Below are 23,027 nucleotides of genomic sequence, written 5' to 3'. Positions count from 1 at the left end.
GCATTACTATCCCGGACTGTGCTGACCCGCGCGGTGGCGAGAACGCCTTCGGGTACAATCCTGGTCACTCCCCAGACCTGTAACGTTCTCGGGGGGTGAATAGTGTTGTCTCGGGGCTTGTTTCCAGCGGTTCAGGCTCCAGTCTTATTCTTCACCATTTTGGGGTCTCGATGACTTTCTGATATCTTTACCTTCAAGTTTTTTGTGGGGGAAATTACCGGAAATCAGCATTTCGCCATTTTAATGTATGTTTTCCTTTCAGTGCTCTTCAGATGGGATAAACACTCAGAGTTTTAATAACAAATGTAATTTTTTCATTTATTTTATCTTTTATTAGTTTCTGCAGGGACTTCACCCGTCTCCGGAGAGGCGCACACGCGTGATGGACACGGGGTCTGAGCGTGCGAGCTCTAGGCCATAACCTGTATAAAACCAGGATGACGGGGTGCAGGGTGTCCCGCAGAGAGCGGTGGGCTGCAGTCCCTGGATTATACTTTATTTTGCAGGTTTTTCCATCAGTTGCCCATAGCAACCAGGAATTGTCTAGTTTTCATTCAGTTGCTATGGGCAACAGCTGCTGCTCCACTTCCTGTAGCCGAGAATCCCGGAAGTCACATGACGGCTGAGGAATCACATGGTGTGATTGGTGTTGCCATGGCGATACTGACACCCCCCCACTTCCGTGTGAGAGTTCAGACCTTTCTCCGAGATCGTGACGTCAGCTGTCGCTCTCCACAGACCAATGAGAAGAGCAGGGGCGTGGTCATTGATCCGTAGCATGGACGGGCTGCAGGATGGGGGGCGGCAGCGGCTCCGCGCCCGGGAGGTGACCCGACTGCAGGCGGAGCAGAGCGAGGTAACCACGCGAGAGAGAGGGGTGACGTCACCGGGGGAGGGGGAGCGAGCAACGGGGCAAAGCCTGGAAGCGGCCGCTCCGGTTGTCACGTGCGCTCCCTCCGACAGACATGTGTCACCCCAGTATACCGCGGGGGTCACATGTCCCCGTCACCCCGGTATCCCGCGGCGGTCACATGTCCCCGTCACCCCAGTATACCGCGGGGGTCACATGTCCCCGTCACCCCAGTATACCGCGGGGGTCACATGTCCCCGTCACCCCAGTATACCGCGGGGGTCACATGTCCCCGTCACCCCGGTATACCGCGGGGGTCACATGTCCCCGTCACCCCGGTATACCGCGGGGGTCACATGTCCCCGTCACCCCAGTATACCGCGGGTGTCACATGTCCCCGTCACCCCAGTATCCCGCGGGGGTCACATGTCCCCGTCACCCCGGTATCCCGCGGGGGTCACATGTCCCCGTCACCCCAGTATACCGCGGGTGTCACATGTCCCCGTCACCCCAGTATCCCGCGGGGGTCACATGTCCCCGTCACCCCAGTATCCCGCGGGGGTCACATGTCCCCGTCACCCCAGTATCCCGCGGGGGTCACATGTCCCCGTCACCCCAGTATCCCGCGGGGGTCACATGTCCCCGTCACCCCAGTATCCCGCGGGGGTCACACGTCCCCGTCACCCCAGTATACCGCGGAGGTCGCACCTCCCCGTCACCCCAGTATACCGCGGAGGTCGCACCTCCCCGTCACCCCAGTATACCGCGGAGGTCGCACCTCCCCGTCACCCCAGTATACCGCGGAGGTCGCACGTCCCCGTCACCCCAGTATACAGCAGAGGTCGCATCTCCCCGTCACCCCGGCGTCCCGCGGAGTTCACATCTCCCCGTCACCCCAGTATACAGCAGAGGTCACATCTCCCCGGCGTCCCGCGGAGGTCGCATCTCCCCGGCGTCCCGCGGAGGTCGCATCTCCCCATCTCCCCGGCGTCCCGCGGAGGTCGCATCTCCCCATCTCCCCGGCGTCCCGCGGAGGTCGCATCTCCCCATCTCCCCGGCGTCCCGCGGAGGTCGCATCTCCCCGGCGTCCCGCGGAGGTCGCATCTCCCCGGCGTCCCGCGGAGGTCGCATCTCCCCGGCGTCCCGCGGAGGTCGCATCTCCCCGGCGTCCCGCGGAGGTCGCATCTCCCCGGCGTCCCGCGGAGGTCGCATCTCCCCGGCGTCCCTCGTAGGTCGCATCTCCCCGTCACCCCGGCGTCCCGCGGAGGTCACATCTCCCCGGCTTCCCTCGTAGGTCGCATCTCCCCGTCACCCCGGTATCCCGCGGAGGTCACATCTCCCCGCTGTGATTTCTCACCTTGTTACATTAGGATCTATCACTTTTCTCTCCTGTTTTGCTACAATGTGTCAGTGCAGGATGAAGCAAACCCTCAGCTGTGAGAAGTGTCGGCTCTGTACAGCTTGGGGATGTGAACACTTAGCTTTTTATTCAATGATGGCAAGCAGAGATGTTGGTGGGGAGTCGGAGCATAAAAGCCATTAGGAGATTCCAGTCTGTGCTGGGGTTATTCCCAGTCATCTGGTCTTACTGGTTGCACGTCCTTCTCGGGGGCTGACAAGCGTCCGTGCCCCTATGATAACACTTATTGCCGCTCTGACGTGGCAGTGTCAGATCTGTGATGATGATATGTCTTGGATTTGTATCTATGAGCAGTCGGGTCTCTGGGGCAGTAGGGGTTGTCATAGGGGCACGGCCTATTCTTACAGCTTCACCCTCTGATCACTCTGCACACTGTATCAGGTTTATTTATGAGCACGAGCGCGGAGATCGCAGCTGTCCTCCGGAGCAGTGCCAGCCACACTTAGTATAGCTGCTCGTAAAGGGACGGCAGCGGGCTATGACAACTCTTACTGTCAGTAGGGGAATGGTCTCATGTTTATAGCCAGAGGTGGCATTCATTCACTGGCTCTTGTGATATCGGGGGACCCCCTTCCTTTATTAAAGTGGTTGTACACCTCACACAGTTCCTTTATGGTAGGAAGGTTCTCCTGTAATTGACGGATTTCTGCTGCTGGAAACTGGATTGATCACCTGTGATCTGGCAGCAAGTATTCGGTGTCCTTGCTTGCAGCGCCACCACTGTAGAGATCAGAAGCTCTGCAACTATCTCTAATGCACTGTCTGTCCGTTCCTCTCCACTTCAGATCCGCTTGCTGTCGGTGCGTTCGGGATCCGCTTGCTGTCGGTGCGTTCGGGATCCGCTTGCTGTCGGTGCGTTCGGGATCCGCTTGCTGTCGGTGAGCTCGGGATCCGCTTGCTGTCGGTGAGCTCGGGATCCGCTTGCTGTCGGTGAGCTCGGGATCCGCTTGCTGTCGGTGAGCTCGGGATCCGCTTGCTGTCGGTGAGCTCGGGATCCGCTTGCTGTCGGTGAATAGAAATAGCGGATTTGGATTTAGCAATGGTCTCTTATACACGGGAGCAGCGCAGGGATCGCCGCTTCCCCCTGGTGGCCATCTGTGGTAATACATCTGGCAGGTGTCGGGAGATTTTTCACACTCAGACCCAGGAAACAGTTGATAATTGTGGCTTTAGTCGTCGGCCGCGATGAATGATCACATTATAGACTGCCGCGTTTTAAAGCCTTTTTTGTTTTTCCGCCAGCTTTGTCCAGCTTCATTCTCCGGGGCCACTGACCTGCCAATGCTTCCTAATTCTTCTAATTAACAGGCAATCAATAATCTTTTGCCGCACTTATTGCTCGGGAGTAAGTTTCGTCCTGGAACAAAAATAGACGGTCTCGTCGGGGTCCTTCAGGATCAGATTCGGGCTTCAGGATTAAATTAACCCCTGGCGGCTTGTCCCTTTAATGCAGGGGCTTGCAACCTGTAGCACTGCAGCCGTTGTGGAACTACAACTCCCAGCATTACCGTCTTTTGACTCCAGGGGCCACATATCGCATAGAATTGTTTGCTGGGGCCCTATGTAATATCTGGAGCCAGGGAATGAGAATAAGGGGTGGCGGCGGGCGTCCTCCTCCGCCAGCAGTGGCTTTTAGAGGGAACATATGAACCGGTGGCATTGGCTCTATCTGTCAAAAAATACGCTTCATTTGCATATTTGCTAATTAAAGTAGCTTCTTGGAAACATTAAGTAAAATATCTTCTGTAACCTTTATCACCGCAGTTAATGGATATAGTCGAGCAAATCTCATCGACGGCCCTTTAAATAATGTAAATGATTATGAATATGTAACTAGTTAATATGCAGCCGTGAAAGGATTATCATGTCGGGGTTAATGAATGTGCTGCTCTTAGAGGATGCCAGACGGGAGAGAGCGGCGGCTCCATGCCTGAGCCGACAGACGCTCATTACCGCCGTGTGCAGTGTATGCACTTAATGTGCAACGCATGGCAATGAGGCTCGGACCCGCCCCTAGATCTCACCATGATCTCACCCTGTGCACGTCCGGCCGAGAAGTGAGGGACATGCCGGATCATTGAGGAACTCTCTATTGTGGCCATTTACTAAAGAAATGTTCTTGTAGGGTAAAACACGACCGCCCCCCCCCCCCCACGGTCTCACGTTCCCATCTTTTTTCTTTCTTTCTGTTGTAACTCTCTTCCAGTTCACCTGCAGTCTTTGACCTTCTGCCTGGCCACCACCTCCTGCATGTTCTCTCCTCACACCCCTCCGACCTCCTGCATGTTCTCTCCTCACCCCCCCTCCGACCTCCTGCATGTTCTCTCCTCACCCCCCCCTCCGACCCCCTGCATGTTCTCTCCTCACACCCCTCCGACCTCCTGCATGTTCTCTCCTCACCCCCCCTCCGACCCCCTGCATGTTCTCTCACACCCCTCCGACCTCCTGCATGTTCTCTCCTCACACCCCTCCGACCTCCTGCATGTTCTCTCCTCACACCCCTCCGACCTCCTGCATGTTCTCTCCTCACACCCCTCCGACCTCCTGCATGTTCTCTCCTCACATCTCTCTGACCTCCTGCATGTTCTCTCCTCACACCCCTCCGACCTCCTGCATGTTCTCTCCTCACACCCCTCCGACCGCCTGCATGTTTGTTCCTCACACCCCTCCGACCTCCTGCATGTTTGTTCCTCACACCCCTCCGACCTCCTGCATGTTTGTTCCTCATACCCCTCCGACCTCCTGCATGTTTGTTCCTCACACCCCTCCGACCTCCTGCATGTTTGTTCCTCACACCCCTCCGACCTCCTGCATGTTTGTTCCTTACACCCCTCCGACCTCCTGCATGTTCGTTCCTCACACCCCTCCGACCTCCTGCATGTTCGTTCCTCACACCCCTCCGACCTCCTGCATGTTCGTTCCTCACACCCCTCCGACCTCCTGCATGTTCGTTCCTCACACCCCTGCGACCTCCTGCATGTTCGTTCCTCACACCCCTCCGACCTCCTGCATGTTCGTTCCTCACACCCCTCCGACCTCCTGCATGTTCGTTCCTCACACCCCTCCGACCTCCTGCATGTTCGTTCCTCACACCCCTCCGACCTCCTGCATGTTCGTTCCTCACACCCCTCCGACCTCCTGCATGTTCGTTCCTCACACCCCTCCGACCTCCTGCATGTTCGTTCCTCACACCCCTCCGACCTCCTGCATGTTCGTTCCTCACACCCCTCCGACCTCCTGCATGTTCTCTTCTCACACACCCCTCCGACCTCCTGCATGTTCTCTCCTCACACCCCTCCGACCTCCTGCATGTTCTCTCCTCACCCCCCTCCGACCTCCTGCATGTTCTCTCCTCACCCCCCTCCGACCTCCTGCATGTTCTCTCCTCACCCCCCTCCGACCTCCTGCATGTTCTCTTCTCACACACCCCTCCGAACTCCTGCATATTCTCTCCTCACACCCCTCCGACCTCCTGCATGTTCTCTTCTCACACCCCCCTCCGACCTCCTGCATGTTCTCTCCTCACACCCCTCCGACCTCCTGCATGTTCTCTCCTCACACCCCTCCGACCTCCTGCATGTTCTCTTCTCACACCCCTCCGACCTCCTGCATGTTCTCTCCTCACACCCCTCCGACCTCCTTAATGTTCTCTCCTCACACCCCTCCGACCTCCTGCATGTTCTCTTCTCACACACCCCTCCGACCCCCTGCATGTTCTCTCCTCACACCCCTCCGACCCCCTGCATGTTCTCTCCTCACACCCCTCCGACCCCCTGCATGTTCTCTCCTCACACCCCTCCGACCTCCTGCATGTTCTCTCCTCACACCCCTTCGACCTCCTGCATGTTCTCTCCTCACACCTCTCCGACCTCCTGCATGTTCTCTCCTCACACCCCTCCGACCTCCTGCATGTTCTCTCCTCACACCCCTCCGACCTCCTGCATGTTCTCTCCTCACACCCCTCCGACCTCCTGCATGTTCTCTCCTCACACCCCTCCGACCTCCTGCATGTTCTCTCCTCACACCCCTCCGACCTCCTGCATGTTCTCTCCTCACCCCCCTCCGACCTCCTGCATGTTCTCTCCTCACCCCCCTCCGACCTCCTGCATGTTCTCTCCTCACCCCCCTCCGACCTCCTGCATGTTCTCTTCTCACACCCCCCTCCGCCCTCCTGCATGTTCTCTTCTCACACCCCCCTCCGCCCTCCTGCATGTTCTCTTCTCACACCCCCCTCCGACCTCCTGCATGTTCTCTTCTCACACCCCCCTCCGACCTCCTGCATGTTCTCTTCTCACACCCCCCTCCGACCTCCTGCATGTTCTCTTCTCACACCCCTCTCCGACCTCCTGCATGTTCTCTTCTCACACCCCTCTCCGACCTCCTGCATGTTCTCTCCTCACACCCCCCTCCGACCTCCTGCATGTTCTCTTCTCACACCCCCCTCCGACCTCCTGCATGTTCTCTTCTCACCCCCCCTCCGACCTCCTGCATGTTCTCTTTTCACACCCCCCGCCGACCTCCTGCATGTTCTCTTCTCACACCCCCCTCCGACCTCCTGCATGTTCTCTTCTCACACCCCCCTCCGACCTCCTGCATGTTCTCTCCTCACACCCCGCTCCGACCTCCTGCATGTTCTCTCCTCACACCCCCCTCCGACCTCCTGCATGTTCTCTTCTCACACCCCCCTCCGACCTCCTGCATGTTCTCTTCTCACACCCCCCTCCGACCTCCTGCATGTTCTCTTCTCACACCCCCCTCCGACCTCCTGCATGTTCTCTTCTCACACCCCCCTCCGACCTCCTGCATGTTCTCTTCTCACACCCCCCTCCGACCTCCTGCATGTTCTCTTCTCACACCCCCCTCCGACCTCCTGCATGTTCTCTACACCCTTTCTCTGTATCGCTATCACACCTCATCATTCTCCAACTGTTTCCTCTTTTACCACCTCCTACCACCCATCCCTCTTTTTCATACATCGTGCTTTGCTTTTTGACTTTTCCACTCTATTCTGATGCTCTCTTCTCCCCCTTCCATCTCACTTTCTTTTCCCTTCTCTTCCCTGCCCTCAATCCCTTTCTCTGGCTCTCTTCTCCCTCAATCCCTCCCTCTCTCCGGCTCCCTTTCTCCCTCAATCCCTCCCTCTCTCCGGCTCCCTTTCTCCCTCAATCCCTCCCTCTCTCCGGCTCCCTTTCTCCCTCAATCCCTCCCTCTCTCCGGCTCCCTTTCTCCCTCAATCCCTCCCTCTCTCCGGCTCCCTTTTTCCCTCAATCCCTCCCTCTTTCCGGCTCCCTTTCTCCCTCAATCCCTCCCTCTCTCCGGCTCCCTTTCTCCCTCAATCCCTCCCTCTCTCCGGCTCCCTTTTTCCCTCAATCCCTCCCTCTCTCCGGCTCCCTTACTCCCTCAGTCTCTCCCTCTCTGGCTCTCTTCTCCCTCAATCTCTCTCTCTCTCTCTCTCTCTCTCTCCCTCTGGCTCTCTCCTCCCTCAATCCCTCCCTCCCTCTGGCTCTCTCCTCCCTCAATCCCTCCCTCCCTCTGGCTCTCTCCTCCCTCAATCCCTCCCTCCCTCTGGCTCTCTCCTCCCTCAATCCTTCCCTCCCTCTATCCTTCCCTCCCTCTGGCTCTCTCCTCCCTCAATCTCTCTCTCTCTCCCTCTGGCTCTCTCCTCCCACAATCCCTCCCTCCCTCTGGCTCTCTCCTCCCTCAATCTCTCTCTCCCTCTGGCTCTCTCCTCCCTCAATCTCTCCCTCTGGCTCTCTCCTCCCTCAATCTCTCTCTCTCCCTCTGGCTCTCTCCTCCCTCTGGCTCTCTCCTCCCTCTCTCTGGCTCTCTTCTCCCTCAATCCCTCCCTCTCTCTGGCTCTCTTCTCCCTCAATCCCTCCCTCCCTCTGGCTCTCTCCTCCCTCAATCCCTCCCTCCCTCTGGCTCTCTCCTCCCTCAATCCCTCCCTCCCTCTGGCTCTCTCCTCCCTCTGGCTCTCTCCTCCCTCTCTCTGGCTCTCTTCTCCCTCAATCCCTCCCTCTCTCTGGCTCTCTTCTCCCTCAATCCCTCCCTCTCTCTGGCTCTCTTCTCCCTCAATCCCTCCCTCTCTCTGGCTCTCTCCTCCCTCAATCCCTCCCTCTCTCTGGCTCTCTCCTCCCTCAATCCCTCCCTCTCTCTGGCTCTCTTCTCCCTCAATCCCTCCCTCTCTCTGGCTCTCTTCTCCCTCAATCCCTCCCTCTCTCTGGCTCTCTTCTCCCTCAATCCCTCCCTCTCTCTGGCTCTCTTCTCCCTCAATCCCTCCCTCTCTCTGGCTCTCTTCTCCCTCAATCCCTCCCTCTCTCTGGCTCTCTTCTCCCTCAATCCCTCCCTCTCTCTGGCTCTCTTCTCCCTCAATCCCTCCCTCTCTCTGGCTCTCTTCTCCCTCAATCCCTCCCTCTCTCTGGCTCTCTTCTCCCTCAATCCCTCCCTCTCTCTGGCTCTCTCCTCCCTCAATCCCTCCCTCTCTCTGGCTCTCTCCTCCCTCAATCCCTCCCTCTCTCTGGCTCTCTTCTCCCTCAATCCCTCCCTCTCTTCTCTCTTATGATTATTGTATTTCTCTCTTGCTGCCATGTTCACATTGGAGTTAGCAGCTGATCAATACTTGGCAGGACGCACTGATCTCTGCCGGCCGCCGTCATATGATGGATGAATACGCGGCTGCGCACACAGGTGACCACCCAAGGTTGCATTACCATATCCCCTCATCAGAGCGGAGTGCGCCATATTTCACCACGGGGTGACTCCTAATCATCCTGAAAGAGAGTGACGCCCTATCGCCCCTTACCGCCGCCACCTCGCAGTATTCAGGGAAGCGGGAAAGTGTTTGTTTAGCTGTGGAAGCGTTGTGTACCTTCTCGATTGCAAGTACAAATGTGTCGGCAGATGTTGCGCCAGCCGCCCATAATTCTCTGCTCTGCGACGTGAAATGGGCACCGGAGCATCGTTCTGCGCTGGAGGAAAATGGCAGCTTCAAAGATCAATGCAGATTTATGGCGTGAGTAAGGCACGGCACGCCACTGTCACATATGGATCATTCCCCTGAAGAACGGCGGCTCCCCTCCTCCACCCTGCAGAGGAGAACTTGCAAAGTTTCTGATCTGTTCAGACTTCACTAAAAAGAAGAAATACCAAAAACTTTGTTGGGGAGAAGAAGTGGTGGGACCAGAGGCCGAGACCTCCTGCACCGGGAAGGACGTGTCCATGGTGCTGTCAATAGAAGTGTATGGATCCAGTGTGATGAGCACCTCCGCTCATCAGTAAGTGCTACCTGAGCCTTTAATTTTCATTTGGTTTTCCCTAAATTTAATATTGATGACTTATCCTTAGGTTTCGGTGGGAGTCGGACTCCCAGGACCCCCCATTGATCGGATGATTGAGGCTGTGTCTCGTGATCGTGTCACAGCGCCATTCTTTGTGTAGTGGCTATGAGTGGTACTGCAAGCTCTCTCCCTGTCCCCTAGACAGTGTGTGGATGAGCACCGTGGCCCTTTCATTTTTAAGAGGTTGAGCCCCCATCACAGATTTTGTGCCGCCATAATCATTTCAGAGTAGCCGAGCTGCAATACCACATGTGACCTGAACACAAATGCGGCGCCGTTCTGCCTAAGAGCTGCCATCGGTTCCTGTAACATTTGGAGTCACCCTGGAGTCGCAGCCGGCGGCGGATATTCCGTTCACTTGTGTGGAAGTGTTTATCCGCGATCTCCTCTATAAAGATGTAATTAGGCCGTATGTCACTCTTAATAGTTCAGCGCCGCTCCGTATTTATAGGGTCCCTTTATTTTATATTTTAATAACCGAATTAACCTTTTATGATATTTTACTTCTCCCGATTTTATTTACAAGATCATTAAAAAATCTATTATTATTATTATTCCGGTTGCGTCAGAGAACCGTGAGGCTGCGCTATTTTTACCGTCAAAACAAGTTTCACCCCTGTGGGACCCGGCGGACCCCACTGTTAGTCGGTAGGGGGCTGTCGAGCGCCGCTGGTGTCCGTCCATAACAGCGTTTGTCATAAACGGAAATCTCGATGAAGCAGAGTAAAACGCGACAAATATGTACCGGAATCTACGCCGACTTCTGGGAGACGCAGATTTGCCTTTTAGTTTGTGCCACGTTCCAGGGTTCCGGTGTAAAATTGTTAAATTTATCACCTTGCAAGAGGCCACACCGCCTCCTGAAGAGCCCCACCCATATGTAGAAAATTATGTAAGTGCTAAAGTCAGGAATCTTCGCCAAGAACAAATTTTCTCCAAAAATTTGCATTTTTTTCCCCTCTTAAAGGGACGATTCCCATTTTTTATAGATGCATATTATTGGATAGCTCTTGTCAAAACAAGCACTTTTGTAATTTACCGCTTGTTAAATTTGTCAGCCGTTCTTGAGTTATTAACACTTTTTGTTAACGACCACACAGCAGCGGTGGTCGGTCTCCAAGGCGACGAACGGTAAACGAAAGAAAAATGTTAATATCTCTAGAACGGCTGGAAATGTTAGTAAGCAGTAAATTGGAAAAGTGCTCGTTTCTACAAGCTCTGTCCAACAGTATCCATACATGAAGCTGTAAATGGCCCCTTTAAATTGGAAAATTAGTGCCCCCCTTCCCCTCTTTGTGTACCATTCTTGTTCATACCTACATTTGATTGGCTGGCTAATAATCTGCTGCTGAGTAGCTGTAATAACTTTAGTTTCCTCTATAATATATAGATTTTGAGCCTGTTACTATTTGTGCTGCCGTTCCCTTCTCCTGGCGTTGGACCGCTCTGCAGTGAGGTGGTTGAGTCTGCGCTGCCGCTGGGGAATCGATATCTCTGTCTTCTTGCCTCTTATTTATGTTCCTGTTTTTTCTCACAGGTGATCAGCGGCTGCCAGGAGAAAATCCAGCACTGGTAAGTGTCGTCTCTGTGCCTTATATTTCTCCGGCTTGTGATATTTTTATTTTAAAGGGTTTTTTCCACCTCTGATTTTATATATATATATATATATATATATATATGTGTATCCATATATAAAGCATGCAGGAAACCCATTTCCACAGACTGCACATGCCCCTCACCGACCTCGGCAGCTTTTCTTTTGCTCTCCGGTCAGTGTGGTCGCTCTTCTGCAGGGGGCTGTGCAGCCGCCATTACTGCAGATCAGGAGGAGGCTCCGGACCACTGTGGAGTGACGGGGTCGGGGGGTGAAGATGACGCTCGCTCCTCTTTATTTGGCTTTCTTTGTTTTTACACTTTGCACATTTTCCTAATGCACAAAACCCCCTTGGCTGCCGAGCCTCGTCTAACAACCGCCCCATGAGAAACCGACGGCTGCCGAGACCTGTCTGTCACTGACCCTTTCACTATTACAGGCGAGTGTAGTTCAGAGGGGGCCGGCCTGGGAGAGCCTTGCCCAGAGGGGGACGGGTTAGGGGAGATTTTGTCCAGAGGGTGTCGGTTGGTGGAAGGGGCATGTCCGAAGGGGGTTAGCTAGGTGAAGTGACAGGGGGCCTTTGTCCAGAGGGGGCCGTGCTGGGGGGGCCTTTGTCCAGAGCAGGTCAGACTGGGAGAGGGACCTTGTCCAGAGGGGATCGGCCTGGGGGGGCTTTGTCTAGAGGGGGGCCGGGCTGGGGTGGGGCCTTTGTCCAGAGGGGGGCTGGGCTGGGGAGGGGTCTTTGTCTAGAGGGGGCCAGGGCGAGGGGGGGCTGGGCTGAGGAGGGGCCTTGTCCAGAGAGGGGCCTTTTTCAGAGGGGGACAGGCTGGGGCTTGGGGGGGGCTTTGTCCAGAGGGGGCTGGGAGAGTGCCTATTTCAGAGGGGGACTGGCTGGGGGGGGCCTTTGTCCAGTGGGGGTCCGGGCTGGGGGGGGCCTTTGTCCAGAGGGGTCCGGGCTGGGGGGGGGCCTTTGTCCAGAGGGGATTCGGGCTGGGGGGGGGGCGTTTGTCCAGAGGGGGGCTGGTCGGGGGGGCCTTTGTCTAGAGGGAGCCTGGGTGGGAGGTACCTTTGTCCAGAGGGGGGCTGGACTGGGGAGGAGCCTTGTCCAGAGGGGGCTGGGAGAGTGCCTGTTTCAGAGGGGGACTGGCTGGGGGGGCCTTAGTCAAAAGGGGGTCCGGGCTGGGGGGGGGGCTTTGTCTAGAGGGGGCCTGGACGGGGGGGTACCTTTGTCTAGGGGGGGGCTGGGCTGGGGAGGAGCCTTGTCCAGAGGGGGCTGGGAGAGTGCCTTTTTCAGAGGGGGACAGGCTGGGGCTTGGGGGGAGCTTTGTTCAGAGGGGGCTGGGAGAGTGCCTTTTTCAGAGGGGGACTGGCTGGGGGGCCTTTGTCCAGAGGGGTTCCGGGCTGGGGGGGGGCCTTTGTCCAGTGGAGGTCTGGGCTGGGGGGGGCCTTTGTCCAGTGGAGGTCCGGGCTGGGGGGGGCCTTTGTCCAGAGGAGGTCCGGGCTGGGGGGGGCCTTTGTCCAGAGGGGGTCCGGGCTGGGGGGGGGCCTTTGTCCAGAGGGGGTCCGGGCTGGGGGGGCCTTTGTCCAGAGGGGGTCCGGGCTGGGGGGGGCCTTTGTCCAGAGGGGGTCTGGGCTGGGGGGGGCCTTTGTCTAGAGGGGGTCTGGGCTGGGGGGGGCCTTTGTCTAGAGGGGGTCTGGGCTGGGGGTGGCCTTTGTCTAGAGGGGGTCTGGGCTGGGGGTGGCCTTTGTCTAGAGGGGGTCTGGGCTGGGGGTGGCCTTTGTCCAGATGGGGGTCTGGGCTGGGGAGGAGCCTTGTCCAGAGAGGGGCCTTTTTCAGAAGGGGACAGGCTTGGGCTTGGGGGGGCTTTGTCCAGAGGGGGCTGGGAGAGTGCCTATTTCAGAGGGGGACTGGCTGGGGGGCCTTTGTCCAGTGGGGGTCCGGGCTGGGGGGGGCCTTTGTCCAGAGGGGACTGGGAGAGTGCCTTTTTCAGAGGGGGACTGGCTGGGGGGCCTTGTCCATAGGAGGACTGGCTGGGGAGGTGGGGAGCTTGTCCAGAGCTGGCCTGGCTGGGGTGGGGGGCCATGTTCAGGGGGGCCTGGGTTTGGAAAGGAAATGGGCTTGTCCAGAGGAAAGAGAGGTTCGGTTGGGGGGTTGTTGAGGGGTCTGCACTGGAGAGGCTTGTCCAGAGAGGGTTGCAGGCTTTTTTCGTCGGGAGTCAGGGGTCCTTATCTGAGGGGTGTTGGCCCGGGCCCCCCCCCGTGGTGCAGTTTCTGCAGATTGATGCTTCATGGTCACGGCAGAATACTAATAGAAATTATAGCAATAATAGTAAACTGAGAACAACCTAATAAGATAACGGCAGGCTGTGATGTGTCAGTATAATACCTATCGGAGAAAGCCGGAGTGATGATACAACCGCAGAAGGATAACCAGCGCAAAACAAGGGGAAGAGCAATCCTAAAATAATGAGAGTAAAAATAGCAACAAAAACAAGAGGCGGATTCCACGAACGACGAGAAAATAACAAAGTGTGTAATAATCCCCATAGAGGACGGCGCTAATAGTGACAGCACAGTGGCAGCGCCAATAACCACAAAACGGGCCGTAAACAGAGGGAGAGCCTAATAAAGAGAGCAGCGGCAGACGAGGGGGAAGGTTATCGTAAATCCTCGTGACGACAAGAACGGTGATAATAATGGAAATGATCAGATCGTCACATTCTGATGGAGGGCGGGGGTCTTGGGGGTGAAGGATTTTGGGGAGGCGGCAGCGTCTCGTACGTCATGTGCCGGTCTGTTCTCATCTAGGAAGAAGGTAGACGAGGACTACGATGCTCTTCAGGAACGGCTGGGAACCCTCCCCGACAAGCTGTCCTATGAAATAATGGTGAGCGCTCCAACATACTGTGCAAAGAGCCTGGAAACCGTCAGCAAGCAGGAACATCCCATTATAGGGTTTTCAGTGTGTTCAGGATCTTTAACCCTTCACTTCCCCCCCTTATCCAGAATACCCAAATTAATGTATTTTTTTTGCTGCATGCTGATGGTTTCCACTAATGTTTTTAATTTAATGAAATGGGTAACGTGATATTAGAACTTTTCCTCCTCTTCTGTTTCTCCAAGGTACCTTTTGGCCCTTTGGCTTTTATGCCCGGGTGCCTCGTCCACACCAATGAAGTTACCGTTCTCCTCGGGGACAACTGGTTCGCCAAATGTTCCATCAAACAGGCGATGAGTTTAGTGGATCACAGGAAAAAACGTGAGTGCAAAAAATACAAGAGCCCGTGTTATATAGCGCCACCTCTGTCCACAGGCTGTGCCTGGTATTGCAGCCTGGATCTGTAAGACCACATTGGCCAGGCTCAATGGATCGCTGGAAAGGGTGCGTAAAGTTTTGCAGCTTTTTTTTTTTTGTAATCAGACCCATTTCAATAAAAAAACTAAATTTGGATAGTGTTGGCTGCTCCTATGCAGAATTGTGTGTCTCCATGGTAACAGACAACAAGCCAAGTCCACGCAGTCTGACTTTGAAGTCTTGTGCTACACCTTGATTCTAAGGTCAGCGAGTACCGGTGACTTAACATAATCGACAGGCAATGATTATGGCACAGTCTAATGCATGTGGGGGTCCGACGCGCTCCCTTGGGGGCAGGTCGGATTTTCTATCTTTTGTGGTCACAGGAGATTTGTGATTAAATAGAGATATATATCTATCTATCTATTACACTTTATAGATGAATTGAAGAAGTAAAAAAAAGTTTGCAAAAGTATTAACACTAGAGTTGAGCGATACCGTCCGATACTTCAAAGTATCGTATCGGATGGTATCGGCCGATCTTTAAAAAAAGTATCGGTATCGCCGATTCCGATACCGGAAGTCCCATTCAAGTCTATGGGACTTCCGGTATCGGAATAAGAAAAACCCTTTCCTGCCCTTGTACAGCCTCTCTGGGGTCTGTACGGGCCTTTCGGGGGGCTGTGCCGGCCTGCCAGGGGGTCTGTGCAGGCTCCGGTGGTCTGTGCAGGCTCCGGTGGTCTGTGCCGGCCTGCCGGGGGGCTGTGCCGGCCTGCCGGTGGTCTGTGCAGGCTCCGGTGGGCTGTGCCGGCCTGCCGGGGGGCTGTGCCGGCCTGCCGGGGGGCTGTGCAGGCTCCGGGGGGCTGTGCCGGCCTGCCGGGGGGCTGTGCAGGCTCCGGGGGGCTGTGCCGGCCTGCCGGTGGTCTGTGCAGGCTTCGGGGGTCTGTGCAGGCATCGTCCGATGGGACTACAAGTCCCATCGGGCGATGCCTGCTACCATGACAGTGATTGACACATTAGCCAATGATGGGACAGTAATAGTCCTATCATCCGGCTAATGTGTTGAATGTAAAAAAAAAAAATTACGTGCTACATACATACAACATGCATACTACATACATGCTACATTCATACTACATACTACATACATGCTACATACATGCTACATTCATACTACATAAATACTACATGCAACATACATACTACATATATACTACATACATACTACATATATACTACATGCATGCTACATACATACTGCATGCTACATACATACTACATGCTACATACATACTACATGCTACATACATACCACATATATACTACATACATACTACATACATGCTACATGCATGCTACATACATGCTACATACATAACACATATATACTACATGCATGCTACATACATAGTACATGCTACATGCATGCTACATACATGCTACATATATACTACATGCATGCTACATACATACTACATGCTACATACTACATATATACTACATGCATGCTACATACATACTACATGCTACATACATACTACATATATACTACATGCATGCTACATACATACTACATGCTACATACATACTACATATATACTACATGCATGCTACATACATACTACATGCTACATACATACTACGTATATACTACATGCATGCTACATACATACTACATGCTACATACATACCACATACATACTACATACATGCTACATGCTACATATATACTACATATATACTACATGCATGCTACATACATACTACATGCTACATACATACTACATATATACTACATACATACTACATACATACTACATGCTACATACATACTACATATATACTACATGCATGCTACATACATACTACATGCTACATACATACCACATACATACTACATACATGCTACATGCTACATATATACTACATATATACTACATGCATGCTACATACATACTACATGCTACATACATACTACATATATACTACATACATACTACATACATACTACATGCATGCTACATACATACTACATACATACTACATGCTACATACATACCACATACATACTACATACATGCTACATACATTCATACATATATACTACATGCATGCTACATACATACTACATATATACTACATGCATGCTACATACATACTGCATGCTACATACATACTACATGCTACATACATACCACATATATACTACATACATACAATACATTCATACAATACATACATAGACATACAGTACATATAACATAGAGTAACATACTTACCAATACTTGTCACATTGTTCCCCGAAGCCATTGTCTTTTCCGGAATAAATATTAACATAACAAACCACAAAAATACTCACCCACGATCCGAAGCAGTCCACGAGTGTGTCCCACGACGATCTTGGGTAGAGAACTGCAGCATCAGCTGATGCTGCCGTTCTCTACGGGCTGCAGGAATCCAATGACGGAAGGTAGGTATCCTTCCGCACTGTATTCCTCCGCCACTTAAAAAAAAAAAAAAAGTCCCTAGTCTCACTTTATGCCATTGCTGTGTGGGAAATTCCCACACAGCAATGGCATAAAGTGAGACTAGGGACTTTTTTTTTTTTAAGTGGCGGAGGAATACAGTGCGGAAGGATACCTACCTTCCGTCATTGGATTCCTGCAGCCCGTAGAGAACGGCAGCATCATCTGATGCTGCAGTTCTCTACCCAAGATCGTCGTGGGACACACTCGTGGACTGCTTCGGATCGTGGGTGAGTATTTTTGTGGTTTGTTATGTTAATATTTATTCCGGAAAAGACAATGGCTTCGGGGAACAATGTGACAAGTATTGGTAAGTATGTTACTCTATGTTATATGTACTGTATGTCTATGTATGTATTGTATGAATGTATTGTATGTATGTAGTATATATGTGGTATGTATGTAGCATGTAGTATGTATGTAGTATGTATGTAGCATGCATGTAGTATATATGTAGTATGTATGTAGCATGCATGTAGTATATATGTAGTATGTATGTAGCATGTATGTAGTATGTATGTGGTATGTATGTAGCATGTAGTATGTATGTAGCATGCATGTAGTATATATGTAGTATGTATGTAGCATGTAGTATGTATGTAGTATGTATGTAGCATGCATGTAGTATGTATGTAGCATGCATGTAGTATGTATGTAGTATGTAGCATGTATGTGGTATGTATGTGGTATGTATGTAGCATGTAGTATGTATGTAGCATGCATGTAGTATATATGTAGTATATATGTAGTATGTATGTAGCATGTATGTGGTATGTATGTAGCATGTAGTATGTATGTAGCATGTAGTATGTATGTAGCATGCATGTAGTATATATGTATGTGGTATGTATGTAGCATGTAGTATGTATGTAGCATGCATGTAGTATGTATGTAGCATGCATGTAGTATGTATGTAGCATGCATGTAGTATGTATGTAGTATGTATGTAGTATGTATGTAGTATATATGTAGTATGTATGTAGCATGTATGTGGTATGTAGCATGTAGTATGTATGTAGCATGTATGTGGTATGTATGTAGCATGTAGTATGTATGTAGCATGCATGTAGTATGTATGTAGCATGCATGTAGTATGTATGTAGCATGCATGTAGTATGTATGTAGCATGCATGTAGTATGTATGTAGCATGCATGTAGTATGTATGTAGGATGCATGTAGTATGTATGTAGCATGCATGTAGTATGTATGTAGCATGCATGTAGTATGTATGTAGTATGTATGTAGCATGCATGTAGTATGTATGTAGCATGCATGTAGCATGCATGTAGCATGTATGTAGCATGTATGTAGCATGTATGTAGCATGTAGTATGTATGTAGTATTTTTTTTTTTTTAACATTTAACACATTAGCCGGATGATGGGACTACTACTGTCCCATCATTGGCTAATGTGTCAATCACTGTCATGGTAGCAGGCATCGCCAGATGGGACTTGTAGTCCCATCGGACGATGCTTGCACAGACCCCCGGACATCAGCACAGCCCCCCGGCAGGCCGGCACAGCCCCCCGGCAGGCCGGTACAGACCCCCACAGGGTGCACAGACCACCGGCAGGCCGGCACAGCCCCCCGGCAGGCCGGTACAGACCCCCACAGGGTGCACAGACCACCGGCAGGCCGGCACAGCCCCCCGGCAGGCCGGTACAGACCCCCACAGGGTGCACAGACCACCGGCAGGCCGGCACAGCCCCCCGGCAGGCCGGTACAGACCCCGGGCAGTCCACACAGCCCCCCGGCAGGCCGGCACAGCCCCCCGGCAGGCCGGCAGAGACCCCCGGAAGGCCCGAAATGACGGCGCATCATGATGCGCACACACCGCGCATCATGATGACGTCAGGCTGTCAATCAACTGAACTTCCGATGCCGAATTCCGATATTGAAAAAATATCGGAAGTCGGTATCGGAATTCCGATACAGCAAGTATCGGCCGATACCCGATACTTGCGGTATCGGAATGCTCAACACTAATTAACACCCTTTAAATAAAGAGTAACTACAGGCAGCACAGAGTTGTCTGCTGTTAAAGGGTGTTCCCATCTCCCATATCCTATCCCAATAGGTAGTAGGGGTGATAATATTGGCAAATGCCTCCAATTATTAATGTAGTATAGTTCTTCTGATTAGCCATGTCGCTTAGCACATGTGCAGGGCATTGCCGTAGCTTAAGTAATAACTGTCACTATGAGTGGTGGTAACCATGGATACCTAAGCTACTGCAATGCCCTGCACATGGGGTAAGCGACACGGCTAATCAGAAGAACTATACTAGATTTCTTATTGGAGGTATTTGCTAATATTATTACCCCTTTAACATTACTGTCTTGATGAACGGAGACGCTAATCAGGAGCCCAGTTTCTCTTTATCCTGTGCAGGCGCTGCCAGAGGGGAGTACAGAGCCCAGTGGCCCCGCTCATGGGACTCGCGTGGGTTTTGCTGCTTTTTTAAGGTCTTGACTTTGCAGTAAGACCTGGAGATGTCTTCTCCTGCAGAGAGATCGCCAAAGCCGGGCGTGCAGCCTCATCTCCTGGACGTGGCCGGTGGGCAGCACCCTGCACAGTAGTGGGGCCGGGCTGCCGCTGTGCAGGGGATGCGATGCTACGTCATGGCCGCAGCTCCTTCATTCTCTGGTGTGGGCTGATGGCATGGTGTTGGTATACTGTAGCACAGGCAAGGAGGATGCGGCGCTCCCGCAGCGTGAGGAGGACGTGCGTGCTCAGCACCGCCGCTCTCAGCGCTTCTGACATTTTCACAGCACAATTGATTAGAGCTGCGTTACATTGTAATAGAAAGCGACACTTAGCTGCGTTTTCCGGAGGGATCTGCCGCCGCCGCCTCCGGGGACCCTCAGGTTAGAACGATTGGAGCCGCTCTGCAGCTTGATCCCCCGGCGCCTCCCTCTGCCGTTCACGTGGCTTCTCCGCTGCGATGAACGACTCTCGGCTACAGACCCTCCTGGGGTGGAAATCTCTCCGTCTTGTGCGCCACTTCTCATCCTGCTGTCAGGCGGGAGCAGTTCCACCCCAAACGTACCGCTGCTTGCTGTCAGTGAATGGAACGGTTTGGAAAACCTCATATAAGACCTGACACTTTTCTTTCCGCTGAGGGTTTGGTACAGTTACATCCAATCTTAACAATCCTGGAGCTGTTCTGCTTCAGTCACCCACCCAGCTTTCCTACATTCGGAGGGTTCGGAGACCACATGGCGGCCATATTGGTTGGTTGTTGCCCAGCTTTCCTACAGTCAGAGGGTTCGGAGACCGCATGGGGGCCATATTGGTTGGCTGTCACCCAGCTTTCCTGCAGTCGGAGGGTACGGGGGCCAAATTGGTTGGTTGTCACCCAGCTTTCCTGCAGTCGGAGGGTACGGGGGCCATATTGGTTGGTTTTCACCCAGCTTTCCTACATTCGGAGGGTTCGGAGACCACATGGCGGCCATATTGGTTGGTTGTCGCCCAGCTTTCCTACAGTCAGAGGGTTCGGAGACTGCATGGGGGCCATATTGGTTGGCTGTCACCCAGCTTTCCTGCAGTCGGAGGGTACAGGGGCCATATTGGTTGGTTGTCACCCAGCTTTCCTATCTCCCTGAGCACCCAGTCCCATTCAGAACTTTGGGAAAGTGGCGTGACAACCCCAGTCACATCTGCACTGATCTTATTGGTTGTCATCCAGCTTTCCTACTGCACTTATTAGGAGCATCCGGCCATAGTATCCAGAACCGGATGTTACCGTGTCTGACTTGGAAACTGTCAGCATGGAGGTTCTGTCTTGCAGAGGGGACGCTTCCTTGCGTGAGCAGAGCGAAGGTCCGATGTATCTGGCCGGATCCTGGCGGTGTCAGGACGTCAGATCGGGGTTATTTGCAGCGTTTCCGGTGCGAAGCTCCAACTTCTGGCGTCCTGGCAGCCTCGGGTGTATCTGGAAGACGTGTGCGAATATCTCGACATTGTCTGATTTTTTTTTTTTTCTTTCTTGCCTGGCAATAATAAACTTATGGGGGTGATGAGAAGGGAGGGGGTCCTAATTACCTCCTTTCCATTGTGCTGCTTTCCAAAACGCGTCGCACATATTAAGCCATTAAAGTATAAAGACGTTTGATTTTTTACTCGCCCAAAAATAGCAATAATGCAGCAGAAATATCCCGGCGCAACGGAAAAAAAAGTGTTCAGGGCTGCTTAGCATAAGAAAAGAAATCATTGCAAGAAGAGACGGGGGGAGGGGGCGAACGGGAGCAAATGATCAGGAGTATTGAAGGAAGGGCTGCGCGAGTCATTTGGAAGGGAAATCGGGGACTAGCGCGGTTCAGGTCCTCCGTGAAATCAGCTCAAGGGCAAATCATTCTGTAATTCAGCATCATCTAATAGAAATAATCCCCCGCATGCAAAACATCTCGGTTTCGGATAGGTCTTCGGCCCGCGACCGAAACGCGCGTTCAACAACTTAAGTAAGTTTTACAACTAATTGGTTAAAAAAAGACACAAATACGTAGTTAAATGGAGTCGTAACAAACTGTGCACGAATCAATAGAAGGAGCGAATATCAGAAAAATCAGCTTTTTTTTTTTTTCTTTTTCTCCACTTATGAGCCACAACTTTTCTTGTCCTTGCCTTTTCATCTCCTCACTCGCTCACAAATACAGCTATCATCTGTCCTGGTTAAGGCAAGATGGACTGCTAGCACAGTGAGCGATCAGATTGTAGCTGCCAGAAGAAGTGTATGGAGAAGAGAGGAAGAGAAATGTGCTGCTGCTTTCTTGTGTTTTATCTCGCACTATTGCTGGGTTCCCAGCTGCACTGCTCAGTCCTCCTATGTATTGTCCTCTATGCTGCTGCTGTATAGCAGGTGTGTTATCTCACCCCAATGCTGGATTCACAGCACATTACATAACTACGACTGTATAATGTCTTTCATGTTGCTGATTTAAAGCAAGTGTTTCTCACTCCTGGGCTGGTTTCACAGCTAAACTGCTTGATACTGCTGTATAATGCCTTTCACGCTTCTAATTGAAAAGAAGTGGGTTTTTTTTTGTTTTTTTTTACCCCACTGCTGGATTCACAGCACTCTGCTCTGAACTACTGGATGGTGCTGCTTTGTAGCATGTCTTTTCTCACCTCCAATGCTTTATTCACAGCTATACTGCTCAGTATTGCTGTATAATGTGCTCCATGCTGCTGTGGTATTGCACGTGTTTCTCGCCCTTGGTGCTGGATTCACAGCTACATTGCTTAGTACTGCTACACAATGTACTCCATGCTGCTGCTTTATAGCAAGTGTTTCTCATCCCCCATTGCTGGATTCACAGCTACACTGCTCAGTACTGCTGTATAATGGTGCCCTCATACTACTTCTGAACATGTGATGTACAGAGAAAGGTGAGCAGGAATACCTCATGTCTGTGTGTGCTGTGGATACAAGACGACATAGCAGCTAATCCCTACCCACCAACTCGGAGACAACTGAGAATTAGAGACAGAACCTGCACAGGGGAAAACTGGTGAAAATGAAAAAAGTGGAGTGACCACCAATCTGTGTGCTGTGACATCTCCTCTTGGGGTTGTTACATTTCGTTGTCAACAGCAGATCCTGGGATTATTTGGAAGATGCAGCTTTGCCATTCAGAGCTGTCGAACAGCTGGGTTTTATTCTCGGTAGGAGCTATAATGGTGGTGATGATCTAGGAAGAGAATAAATCCTACTTGGCCTATGCTTCGTTCTGTTTCGGGGAAAGCTAGTTGCAGCTTTCCAAGGCTCCTGAATGGCGATCATATCTCCACACCGTGTGTCAAATACAAACTCTCTTTCTGCAACATCCGACTATGCAGCGCAACTATCACAGACCTCAAAAGTGATCTTCTAAAAGTGGACCGGTTCCACACCTGGGGCGCAGCGTCTCTTCCCTGCCCATAAGTGGCGCCATTTACAAATCGCGCTCCTTGTAATTGATTGGATATTCATGTGAGATCCATGTGCACAGCTGGGAGGGGGTC

General features: G+C 52.3%; 1 protein-coding gene across 2 annotated transcripts in view; it reads left to right on the top strand.

The window, feature by feature from the left end:
• The first annotated feature begins 705 nt into the window (after positions 1 to 705).
• URI1 (URI1 prefoldin like chaperone) overlaps positions 706 to 23,027 on the top strand; it is a 39,275-nt gene continuing 16,953 nt past the window's right edge. The window contains exons 1-4 of one of the 2 annotated variants that reach the window (XM_073555026.1): positions 706 to 856; positions 11,145 to 11,179; positions 14,010 to 14,088; positions 14,325 to 14,460. In XM_073555026.1, the coding sequence (XP_073411127.1) occupies positions 743 to 856; positions 11,145 to 11,179; positions 14,010 to 14,088; positions 14,325 to 14,460 (364 nt within the window). In that variant the 5' untranslated portion in view covers positions 706 to 742. The remainder of the gene's footprint in view (positions 857 to 11,144; positions 11,180 to 14,009; positions 14,089 to 14,324; positions 14,461 to 23,027) is intronic. The other variant, XM_073555027.1, reaches the window with a different exon arrangement.

Source organism: Dendrobates tinctorius, unplaced genomic scaffold, assembly GCF_039654945.1.
Source record: "Dendrobates tinctorius isolate UK_male_01 unplaced genomic scaffold, ASM3965494v1 ptg000214l, whole genome shotgun sequence".
NCBI lineage: Eukaryota > Metazoa > Chordata > Amphibia > Anura > Dendrobatidae > Dendrobates > Dendrobates tinctorius.
The sequence above is the reverse complement of the archived record's forward strand: the minus strand, read 5'-3'. Positions and strand labels throughout refer to the sequence as shown.